We start from the raw sequence: 13,342 nt of genomic DNA, 5'->3' as shown, positions 1-13,342 counted from the left end.
ATTCCATGTATTATATGTACTATATGTATTCCATGTACTATATGTATTATATGTAGTCCATGTATTCCATGTAGTCCATGTATTCCATGCATTATATGTATTCCATGTAGTATGTGGATTATATGTAGTATAGGTACTATATGTATTCCATGTATGATATGTAATCCATGTATTATATGTATTCCATGTATTATATATATTCCATGTACTATATGTATTATATGTAGTCCATGTATTCCATGAAGTCCATGTATTACATGTATTATATGTATTCCATGTATTATATGTATTATATATATTCCATGTACTATATGTATTATATGTAGTCCATGAAGTCCATGTATTACATGTATTATATGTATTCCATGTAGTATGTGTATTATATGTACTATATGTATTCCATGTATTCCATGTATTATATGTACTATATGTATTATATGTACTATACGTATTCCATGTATTATATGTAGTCCATGTATTATATGTATTCCATGTATTATATGTATTCCATGTATTATATGTATTATATGTACTATATGTATTCCATGTAGTATGTGTATTATATGTATTATATGTACTATATGTATTCATTATGCTGCAGTAGTTTGTGTCGGGGGGGCTAGGGTCAGTTTATTATATCTGGAGAACTTCTCCTGTCCTATTCGGTGTCCTGTGTGAATCTAAGTGTGCGTTCTCTAATTCTCTCCTTCTCTCTTTCTTTCTCTCTCTCGGAGGACCTGAGGCCTAGGACCATGCCCCAGGACTACCTGACATGATGACTCCTTGCTGTCCCCAGTCCACCTGGCTGTGCTGCTGCTCCAGTTTCAACTGTTCTGCCTTATTATTATTCGACCATGCTGGTCATTTATGAACATTTGAACATCTTGGCCATGTTCTGTTATAATCTCCACCCGGCACAGCTAGAAGAGGACTGGCCACCCCACATAGCCTGGTTCCTCTCTAGGTTTCTTCCTAGGTTTTGGCCTTTCTAGGGAGTTTTTCCTAGCCACCGTGCTTCTACACCTGCATTGCTTGCTGTTTGGGTGTTTTAGGCTGGGTTTCTGTACAGCACTTTGAGATATCAGCTGATGTACGAAGGGCTATATAAATAAATTCGATTTGATTTGATATTCCATGTATTATATGTATTATATGTACTATATGTATTCCATGTATTATACGTATTATATATATTCCATGTACTATATGTATTATATGTACTATATGTATTCCATGTATTATATGTATTATATATATTCCATGTACTATATGTATTATATGTATTATATGCATTATGTATTATGTGTACTATATGTAGTCCATATATTATACTATATGTATTCCATGTATTATATGCATTCCATGTACTATATGTATTCCATGTATTATATGTATTATATGCATTCCATGTAGTATGTGTATTATATGTATTATATGTATTCCATGTATTATATGTATTATATGTATTCCATGTAGTATGTGCATTATATGTATTCCATGTATTATATGTGTTCCATGTATTATATGCATTCCATGTAGTATGTGTATTATATTTATTCCATGTATTATATGTATTCCATGTATTATATGTATTATATGTATTCCATGTAGTATGTTTATTATATGTATTCTATGTACTATATGTATTATATGTACTATATGTATTCCATGTAGTATGTGTATTATATGTATTATATGTACTATATGTATTCATTATGCTGCAGTAGTTTGTGTCGGGGGGGCTAGGGTCAGTTTGTTATATCTGGAGAACTTCTCCTGTCCTATTCGGTGTCCTGTGTGAATCTAAGTGTGCGTTCTCTAATTCTCTCCTTCTCTCTTTCTTTCTCTCTCTCGGAGGACCTGAGGCCTAGGACCATGCCCCAGGACTACCTGACATGATGACTCCTTGCTGTCCCCAGTCCACCTGGCTGTGCTGCTGCTCCAGTTTCAACTGTTCTGCCTTATTATTATTCGACCATGCTGGTCATTTATGAACATTTGAACATCTTGGCCATGTTCTGTTATAATCTCCACCCGGCACAGCTAGAAGAGGACTGGCCACCCCACATAGCCTGGTTCCTCTCTAGGTTTCATCCTAGGTTTTGGCCTTTCTAGGGAGTTTTTCCTAGCCACCGTGCTTCTACACCTGCATTGCTTGCTGTTTGGGGTTTTAGGCTGGGTTTCTGTACAGCACTTTGAGATATCAGCTGATGTACGAAGGGCTATATAAATAAATTCGATTTGATTTGATATTCCATGTATTATATGTATTATATGTACTATATGTATTCCATGTATTATACGTATTATATATATTCCATGTACTATATGTATTATATGTACTATATGTATTCCATGTATTATATGTATTATATGTATTATATGCATTATGTATTATGTGTACTATATGTAGTCCATATATTATACTATATGTATTCCATGTATTATATGCATTCCATGTACTATATGTATTCCATGTATTATATGTATTATATGCATTCCATGTAGTATGTGTATTATATGTATTATATGTATTCCATGTATTATATGTATTATATGTATTCCATGTAGTATGTGTATTATATGTATTCCATGTATTATATGTGTTCCATGTATTATATGCATTCCATGTAGTATGTGTATTATATTTATTCCATGTATTATATGTGTTCCATGTATTATATGTATTCCATGTACTATATGTATTCCATGTATTATATGTATTATATGTATTCCATGTACTATATGTATTCCATGTATTATATGTATTAGAAGAGGACTGGCCACCCCACATAGCCTGGTTCCTCTAGGTTTCATCCTAGGTTTGGCCTTTCTAGGGAGTTTTTCCTAGCCACCGTGCTTCTACACCTGCCATGATATCAGCTGATGTACGAAGGGCTCGATTTGATTTGATATTAGTATGTGTATTATATGTATTCCATGTATTCCATGTACTATATGTATTCCATGTATTATATGTATTATATGTATTCCATGTACTATATGTATTCCATGTACTATATGTATTCCATGTATTATATGTATTCCATGTACTATATGTATTCCATGTACTATATGTATTCCATGTATTCCATGTACTATATGTATTCCATGTATTATATGCATTCCATGTAGTATGTGTATTATATTTATTCCATGTATTATATGTATTCCATGTATTATATGTATTCCATGTACTATATGTATTCCATGTATTATATGTATTCCATGTACTATATGTATTCCATGTATTCCATGTATTCCATGTACTATATGTATTCCATGTATTCCATGTACTATATGTATTCCATGTATTATATGTATTCCATGTACTATATGTATTCCATGTATTCCATGTACTATATGTATTCCATGTATTCCATGTACTATATGTATTCCGTGTATTATATGTATTCCATGTACTATATGTATTATATGTATTCCATGTACTATATGTATTCCATGTATTATATGTATTCCATGTATTCCATGTACTATATGTATTCCATGTATTATATGTATTCCATGTACTATATGTATTATATGTATTATATGTATTCCATGTACTATATGTATTCCATGTATTATATGTATTCCATGTATTATATGTATTCCATGTACTATATGTATTCCATGTACTATATGTATTCCATGTATTATATGTATTCCATGTACTATATGTATTCCATGTATTCCATGTACTATATGTATTCCATGTATTATATGTAGTATTCCATGTTTTATGTGTATAATGTGTATTCCATATATTTTGTGTATTATATGTATTCCATGTATTCCATATATTCCTTGTATTCCAGGGATTCCATGTATTCCGTGTATTCCATGGATGATGTGTATTCCATGTATCACATGTATTATATGTATTCCATATATTCAGTGTATTATATGTAATATGTATTATATGAATTCCATGTATTCCGTGTATTCCATGGATTCCATGTGTTATGTGTATTATATGTATTCAATGTATTATGTGCATTACATGTATTCCATGTACTCCATGTATTATGTGTATTATATGGGGGGGATTAAAAGAGAGTTTATGAAATGCGCCAGTGTGTCAGCAGCAAACCTTTCTCACTATGTGTGTAAACCCAGAAGAGAGAAGCTCATGTTAAAACAGCCATATACATTATGATAAAGGATATACATTGTGATAAAAGAAACAGCACGGAACTGAAGGCAGACAAATCATAACATTGGAAAGGCCACTCACTGGTGCTGATGAGAAACTGGTTGGAGACCCCAGGGTGGTCGACGTCATGAATAGCACTGGCAAAGATGGCAGCTAGGATTTCCAGGTCTGTGAACACAGCCTGTGAAGAAAATAGGTGGAACAATCTACATGAGCAGCACTTCAGAACAGAAATGGGACAAAAAAGTTTCATACAATCTCACGGTATAACCTCACTATTTGTCAGCACCAGGAACATGTCATTTTTGTTGTCCGTTGCAAAATGTTTAAAAACATTTTATATTGCCTTCCCTAATGAACACAACTCAGGCTACATTTAAAGCCAGTTTTAAACAAGACAAATATGAAAACTAATATCATTAGTGTATGTTTAAAAGTCACATTATTAACAAAACATGAGCTAAAATGTAAAAAGAGGGGGCCATGCTAACAGCACTGTATCAAATCCTCCCAACAAAGATTCCCCCATAAAGCAACGGAGATGGTACATTCCCCTACCTCTAGAGCAGGCGTGGACAGCAGCACGTGAGTGGACTGGGTGACATCAGCAGCATGGATGTTATTGTGATAGGCTACATCGCCGTGGTAATGGTCTTCTAGAGTCATCAGGTAGGTTATAAAGGTGTCTAATGGTATTTTGAATGTTTTTAATAAATCTCTTTCCTGAAAATGAGAGAAAAATGTGACACTGTCAAAACAAGAGGTTACAATAACAAACTGCTATTCACACATACATTCACGGACGCACACAAACATAGTTAGCTGTATAAATTCCAGCAAGGTAAAACAACAGTTTTTATAAAGGTTTTTTATAATTGTATAAACGTCCTCACCTGGAAAATTGTGTACATCATGACTGTTAAAGGCCGGTTTCCTGAAAGCTCGGTGACTTTAAAAAGATTAAGGCCCCATTTATTGAGGTCCTCAAGCTCCTGAAATCAGACATCAAGGCCATTTTACACACACCACTTTCACCCAAACACATCATAGGAGACAGTATACAGTATATATATACTGAACACAAATATAAATGCAACATGCAATCATTTCAAAGATGTTACTGTGTTACAGTTCACATAAGGAAATCAGTCAATTAAAATAAATTCATTAGGCCCTAATTTATGGATTTCACGATTGGGAATACAGATACATGTATGCATATGTTGGTCACAGATCCCTTAAAAGAAAAGGTAAGGGCGTGAATCAGAAAACCAATCAGGATCTGGTGTAACCGCCTCATGCAGTGCAACACATCTCCTTCACATAGAGTTGATCAGGCTGTTGATTGTGGCCTGTGGAATGTTGTCCCACTCCTCTTCAATGGCTGTGCGAAGTTGCTGGAAATGGTTGGGAACTGGAACATGCCATCAATCCAGAGCATCCCAAACATGCTCAATGGTGCGGCAGGTAGCCCAGTGGTTAGAGTGTTGGACTAGTAACCAAAAGGTTGCAAGATCAAATCCCCGAGCTGACAAAGTAAAAATCTGTCGTTCTGCCCCTGAACAAGGCAGTTAACCCAGTGTTCCTAGGCTGTCATTGAAAGTAAGAATCTGTCCTTAACTGACATGCCTAGTTAAATAAAGGTGGCATTTTTTGTTGTTGAAAAAATGGTGACATATCTGGTGAGTATGCAAAAAATATCCCAATGCCCCATTGCAGTGATTGGGGGCATTGGCCTGTGTACGGTGTCGTCTTTTGAATAGGATGTTAAACGGGTGTCCTGACTCTGTGGTCACTAAAGATTCCATGGCACTTATTGTACGAGTAGGGGTGTTAACCCCAGTGTTCTGGCTAAATTCCCAATCTGGCCCGCATACCCTCATGGTCACAGTTTACAATTGGCTAATTCATCCCCCCTCCTCTCCCCGGTAACAATTCCACAGGTCATTCCTGTAAATGAGAATGTGTTCTCAGTCATCTTACCGGGTTAAATAAAATACAAATTTTCCATAAATTATATCAGGCATAAGATGGAATTCAATCGAAACGGCATTGTAGGTAAATCTTCACTGTCTGGGGATAAATAACATAAAGATGTAAGAGACAAGGTCTTTCGAACAGTCTGACAACTGAGATCAAACAGTCTGACAACTGAGATCTAACAGTCTGACAACTGAGATCTAACAGTCTGACAACTGAGATCTAACAGTCTGACAACTGAGATCTAACAGTCTGACAACTGAGATCTAACAGTCTGACAACTGAGATCTAACAGTCTGACAACTGAAAACTGAGGTCTAACAGTCTGACAACTGACAACTGAGGTCTAACAGTCTGACAACTGACAACTGACAACTGAGGTCTAACAGTCTGACAACTGACAACTGAGGTCTTACGGTCTGACAACTGACAACTGAGGTCTAACAGTCTGACAACTGACAACTAACAGTCTGACAACTGACAACTGAGGTCTAACAGTCTTACAACTGACAACTAACAGTCTGACAACTGACAACTGAGGTCTAACAGTTTGACAACTGACAACTAACAGTCTGACAACTGACAACTGAGATCTAACAGTCTGACAACTGACAACTGAGGTCTAACAGTCTGACAACTGACAACTAACAGTCTGACAACTGACAACTGACAACTGAGGTCTAACAGTCTGACAACTGACAACGAACAGTCTGACAACTGACAACTGAGGTCTAACAGTCTGACAACTGACAACTAACAGTCTGACAACTGACAACTGAGGTCGAACAGTCTGACAACTGACAACTGAGATCTAACAGTCTGACAACTGAGGTCTAACAGTCTGAAAACTGACAACTAACAGTCTGACAACTGAAAACTGAGATCTAACAGTGACAACTGACAACTGATATCTAACAGTCTGACAACTGAGGTCTAACAGTCTGACAACTGAGGTCTAACAGTCTGAGAACTGACAACTGAGGTCTAACAGTCTGACAACTGACAACTGAGGTCTAACAGTCTGATAACTGAGATCTAACAGTCTGACAACTGAGGTCTAACAGTCTGACAACTGACAACTGAGGTCTAACAGTCTGACAACTGAGGTCTAACAGTCTGACAACTGAGGTCCAACAGTCTGACAACTGAGGTATAACAGTCTGACAACTGAGGTCTAACAGTCTGACAACTGACAACTGAGATCTAACAGTCTGACAACTGAGGTCTAACAGTCTGACAACTGACAACTGAGATCTAACAGTCTGAAAACTGAGGTCTAACAGTCTGGCAACTGACAACTGAGATCTAACAGTCTGACAACTGACAACTGAGGTCTAACAGTCTGACAACTGACAACTAACAGTCTGACAACTGAGGTCTAACAGTCTGACAACTGACAACTAACAGTCTGACAACTGAGGTCTAACAGTCTGACAACTGACAACTAACAGTCTGACAACTGACAACTAACAGTCTAACAACTGAAAACTGAGATCTAACAGTCTGACAACTGAGGTCTAACAGTCTGACAACTGAGGTCTAACAGTCTGACAACTGACAACTGAGGTATAACAGTCTGACAACTGACAACTGAGATCTAACAGTCTGACAACTGACAACTGAGGTCTAACAGTCTGACAACTGAGGTCTAACAGTGACAACTGACAACTGAGGTCTAACAATCTGACAACTGAAAACTGAGGTCTAACAGTCTGACAACTGAGGTCTAACAGCCTGACAACTGAGATCTAACAGTCTGACAACTGAGGTCTAACAGTCTGACAACTGACAACTGAGGTCTAACAGTCTGACAACTGAGGTCTAACAGTCTGAGGTCTAACAGTCTGACAACTGAGGTCTAACAGTCTGACAACTGAGGTCCAACAGTCTGACAACTGAGGTCTAACAGTCTGACAACTGAGGTCTAACATTCTGACAACTGAGGTCTAACAGTCTGACAACTGAGGTCTAACAGTGACAACTGACAACTGAGATCTAACAGTCTGACAACTGACAACTAACAGTCTGACAACTGAGGTCTAACAGTCTGACAACTGAGGTCTAGCAGTGACAACTGACAACTGAGGTTTAACAGTCTGACAACTGAGATCTAACAGTCTGACAACTGAGGTCTAACAGTCTGACAACTGAGGTCTAACAGTCTGACAACTGAGGTCTAACAGTCTGACAACTGAGATCTAACAGTCTGACAACTGAAAACTGAGGTCTAACAGTCTGACAACTGAGGTCTAACAGTCTGACAACTGACAACTGAGGTCTAACAGTCTGACAACTGACATCTAACAGTCTGACAACTGACAACTGAGATCTAACAGTCTGACAACTGAGGTCTAACAGTTACAACTGACAACTGATATCTAACAGTCTGACAACTGAGGTCTAACAGTCTGACAACTGAGGTCTAACAGTGACAACTGACAACTGAGGTCTAACAGTCTGACAACTGAAAACTGAGGTCTAACAGTCTGACAACTGAGGTCTAACAGTCTGACAACTGAGGTCTAACAGCCTGACAACTGAGATCTAACAGTCTGACAACTGAGGTCTAACAGTCTGACAACTGACAACTGAGGTCTAACAGTCTGACAACTGACAACTGAGGTCTAACAGTCTGATAACTGAGGTCTAACAGTCTGACAACTGAGGTCTAATAGTCTGACAACTGACAACTGAGGTCTAACAGTCTGACAACTGAGGTCTAACTGTCTGACAACTGAGGTCTAACAGTCTGACAACTGAGGTCTAACATTCTGACAACTGAGGTCTAACAGTCTGACATCTGACAACTGAGATCTAACAGTCTGACAACTGACAACTGAGGTCTAACAGTCTGACAACGGAGGTCTAACAGTCTGACAACTGAGGTCCAACAGTCTGACAACTGAGGTCTAACAGTCTGACAACTGAGGTCTAACAGTCTGACAACTGACAACTGAGATCTAACAGTCTGACAACTGAGGTCTAACAGCCTGACAACTGAGATCTAACAGTCTGACAACTGAGGTCTAACAGCCTGACAACTGACAACTGAGGTTTAACAGTCTGACAACTGACAACTGAGGTCTAACAGTCTGATAACTGAGGTCTAACAGTCTGACAACTGAGGTCTAACAGTCTGACAACTGACAACTGAGGTCTAACAGTCTGATAACTGAGGTCTAACAGTCTGACAACTGAGGTCTAACAGTCTGACAACTGACAACTGAGATCTAACAGTCTGACAACTTAGGTCTAACAGTCTGACAACTGAGGTCCAACAGTCTGACAACTGAGGTCTAACAGTCTGACAACTGACAACTGAGATCTAATAGTCTGACAACTGACAACTGACAACTGAGGTCTAACAGTCTGACAACTGATAACTGAGGTCTAACAGTCTGACAACTGAGGTCTAACAGTCTGACAACTGAGATCTAACAGTCTGACAACTGAGATCTAACAGTCTGACAACTGAGGTCTAACAGTCTGACAACTGAGGTCCAACAGTCTGACAACTGAGGTCTAACAGTCTGACAACTGACAACTGAGATCTAACAGTCTGACAACTGAGGTCTAACAGTCTGACAACTGACAACTGAGATCTAACAGTCTGACAACTGAGATCTAACAGTCTGACAACTGAGGTCCAACAGTCTGACAACTGACAACTGAGATCTAACAGTCTGACAACTGACAACTGAGGTCTAACAGTCTGACAACTCACAACTGAGGTCTAACAGTCTGACAACTGAGGTCCAACAGTCTGACAACTGAGGTCTAACAGTCTGACAACTGAGGTCTAACAGTCTGACAACTGACAACTGAGATCTAACAGTCTGACAACTGACAACTGAGATCTAACAGTCTGACAACTGACAACTGATGTCTAACAGTCTTACAACTGACAACTGAGATCTAACAGTCTGACAACTGAGGTCTAACAGTCTAACAACTGACAACTGAGATCTAACAGTCTGACAACTGAGATCTAACAGTCTGACAACTGAGGTCTAACAGTCTGACAACTGACAACTGAGATCTAACAGTCTGACAACTGACAACTGAGATCTAACAGTCTGACAACTGAGGTCTAACAGTCTGACAACTGACAACTGAGATCTAACAGTCTGACAACTGAGGTCTAACAGTCTGACAACTGACAACTGAGATCTAACAGTCTGACAACTGACAACTGAGATCTAACAGTCTGACAACGAGATCTAACAGTCTGACAACTGAGGTCTAACAGTCTGACAACTGAGGTCCAACAGTCTGACAACTGAGGTCCAACAGTCTGACAACTGAGATCTAACAGTCTGACAACTGACAACTGAGGTCTAACAGTCTGACAACTGAGGTCTAACAGTCTGACAACTGAGGTCTAACAGTCTGACAACTGAGTTCTAACAGTCTGACAACTGAGGTCTAACAGTCTGACAACTGACAACTGAGATCTAACAGTCTGACAACTGACAACTGAGATCTAACAGTCTGACAACTGACAACTGATGTCTAACAGTCTTACAACTGACATCTAACAGTCTGACAACTGAGGTCTAACAGTCTGACAACTGAGATCTAACAACTGACAACTGAGATCTAACAGTCTGACAACTGAGATCTAACAGTCTGACAACTGAGGTCTAACAGTCTGACAACTGACAACTGAGATCTAACAGTCTGACAACTGACAACTGAGATCTAACAGTCTGACAACTGACAACTGATATCTAACAGTCTTACAACTGACAACTGAGATCTAACAGTCTGACAACTGAGGTCTAACAGTCTAACAACTGACAACTGAGATCTAACAGTCTGACAACTGAGATCTAACAGTCTGACAACTGACAACTGAGATCTAATAGTCTGACAACTGAGGTCTAACAGTCTGACAACTGACAACTGAGATCTAACAGTCTGACAACTGAGGTCTAACAGTCTGACAACTGAGGTCTAACAGTCTGACAACTGACAACTGAGATCTAACAGTCTGACAACTGACAACTGAGATCTAACAGTCTGACAACGAGATCTAACAGTCTGACAACTGAGGTCTAACAGTCTGACAACTGAGATCTAACAGTCTGACAACTGACAACTGAGGTCTAACAGTCTGACAACTGAGGTCTAACAGTCTGACAACTGAGGTCTAACAGTCTGACAACTGACAACTGAGATCTAACAGTCTGACAACTGAGGTCTAACAGTCTGACAACTGAGGTCTAACTGAGGTCTAACAGTCTGACAACTGAGGTCTAACAGTCTGACAACTGACAACTGAGATCTAACAGTCTGACAACTGACAACTGAGATCTAACAGTCTGACAACTGACAACTGATGTCTAACAGTCTTACAACTGACAACTGAGATCTAACAGTCTGACAACTGACAACTGATGTCTAACAGTCTAACAGTCTGACAACTGAGATCTAACAGTCTGACAACTGACAACTGAGGTCTAACAGTCTGACAACTGAGGTCTAACAGTCTGACAACTGAGGTCTAACAGTCTGACAACTGACAACTGAGATCTAACAGTCTGACAACTGAGGTCTAACAGTCTGACAACTGAGGTCTAACAGTCTGACAACTGAGGTCTAACAGTCTGACAACTGAGGTCTAACAGTCTGACAACTGACAACTGAGATCTAACAGTCTGACAACTGACAACTGAGATCTAACAGTCTGACAACTGACAACTGATGTCTAACAGTCTAACAGTCTGACAACTGTTATCTAACAACTGACAACTGAGATCTAACAACTAACATTACAGAGGTGACCCTTTAAGGCATCCTATTGGTGTAACATTACAGAGGTGACCCTTTAAGGCATCCTATTGGTGTAACATTACAGAGGTGACCCTTTAAGGCATCCTATTGGTGTAACATTACAGAGGTGACCCTTTAAGGCATCCTATTGGTGTAACATTACAGAGGTGACCCTTTAAGGCATCCTATTGGTGTAACATTACAGAGGTGACCCTTTAAGGCATCCTATTTCCTGGATCTCAATAGAACCAATGTAGTCCTCATCACTGTGTGGGACATCTACTACGTCAAACTTGATCAAATCAGTTTCAGCCTAAATTCTAATTGGTGATGAGTGCTAGAAGGTTAATAAGCACTAGAACATGGTCTAGCTCTGGCGTCAACCTCTAGCTAGCTACGACGGTGCGGGACAGTACTATCAACAAGGATCAGTGGGATAACGACTAGAATAATAATAAAAATAGCATACAATGAAGAGGCCCGGGGTCAGGCTTCTCTTCACCTTGGGGAAAGTCCAGATAAAAGCCCAGCCAGGGATTATATAGCTATGTAGAGGTTAAGTCCCTTGCTCAAGGGCACAACAGCAGTAATTCCTAAGTTAATATCAGATAAATAATTTCCTCTACTATTTACTCTATTCAACAAAAGCGTGCCATGATGATCAGACTGCTCTGGTACGCGTTTGTTTAACCTTCCTGGAATACACTCTAGTTAAGAGAAGCTAAGAGCAACTGTTAAATGACTCAAATGTCAATATAAAGTCAAAAAGCTCCTTCACCGTAGCCAGTTGGTCCTCTGTGTCGGTCTTGACCCCGAAGCGAGGTATATTAGAGTTGGAGAGGCTAGTGCTGTGCTGCAGCTTCTTCACGCCACTGATCTGACACATGGGCTTGGCGTTCTTCTTGTCCGTCCTCTCTTTCTGCGTCTGTGGACATGGCATCTCCACGTCATGCTGCTTGTCTGGGGGGAGAGAAGTAGGAAATAGTTAGAGGACCAATAGACAATACGCAAAGGGATTTTTTTGGGGCCTATTTTGTGCTTTTAGGGCCAAATCCTAACTTAAGATCACATTGTCCCCTAATCATGTATTTCTATTCATTATGGATCACCAGCAAATTTAAGGCAGTTATATACAATACAACAACAAACAAGCATTACATTACACAACAGAATTTACAACACATTGTGTTCCCTCAGGCCGCTACTCTACTACTACATATCTACAATACAAAATCCATGTTATCATGTGTGTATGCGTGTGTCTGGGCGTGTGTGTGTGTGTGTGTGTGTGTGTGTGTGTGTGTGTGTGTCTGGGCCTGTGCCTGTGCGTGTGTGTGTGTGTGTGTGTGTGTGTGTGTGTGTGTGTGTGTGTGTGTGTGTGTGTGTCTGGGCCTGTGCGTGTGTGTGTGTGTGTCTTCAAAGGTGTATTTT

The 13,342-nt window shown here is 39.2% G+C and overlaps 1 protein-coding gene across 5 annotated transcripts in view; it reads right to left on the bottom strand.

Annotated features, from left to right (window-relative positions):
• LOC115124197 (3',5'-cyclic-AMP phosphodiesterase 4D-like) overlaps positions 1-13,342 on the bottom strand; it is a 457,268-nt gene that overhangs the window by 10,428 nt on the left and 433,498 nt on the right. For all 5 annotated transcript variants that reach the window (XM_065017241.1, XM_065017242.1, XM_065017244.1 and 2 more), the window contains 4 exons: positions 12,690-12,871; positions 5,050-5,148; positions 4,715-4,879; positions 4,238-4,337 (listed from right to left, as the gene is read on the bottom strand). In XM_065017241.1, the coding sequence (XP_064873313.1) occupies positions 4,238-4,337; positions 4,715-4,879; positions 5,050-5,148; positions 12,690-12,871 (546 nt within the window). The remainder of the gene's footprint in view (positions 1-4,237; positions 4,338-4,714; positions 4,880-5,049; positions 5,149-12,689; positions 12,872-13,342) is intronic.

Source organism: Oncorhynchus nerka, linkage group LG4 (assembly GCF_034236695.1).
Source record: "Oncorhynchus nerka isolate Pitt River linkage group LG4, Oner_Uvic_2.0, whole genome shotgun sequence".
NCBI lineage: Eukaryota > Metazoa > Chordata > Actinopteri > Salmoniformes > Salmonidae > Oncorhynchus > Oncorhynchus nerka.
The sequence above is the reverse complement of the archived record's forward strand: the minus strand, read 5'-3'. Positions and strand labels throughout refer to the sequence as shown.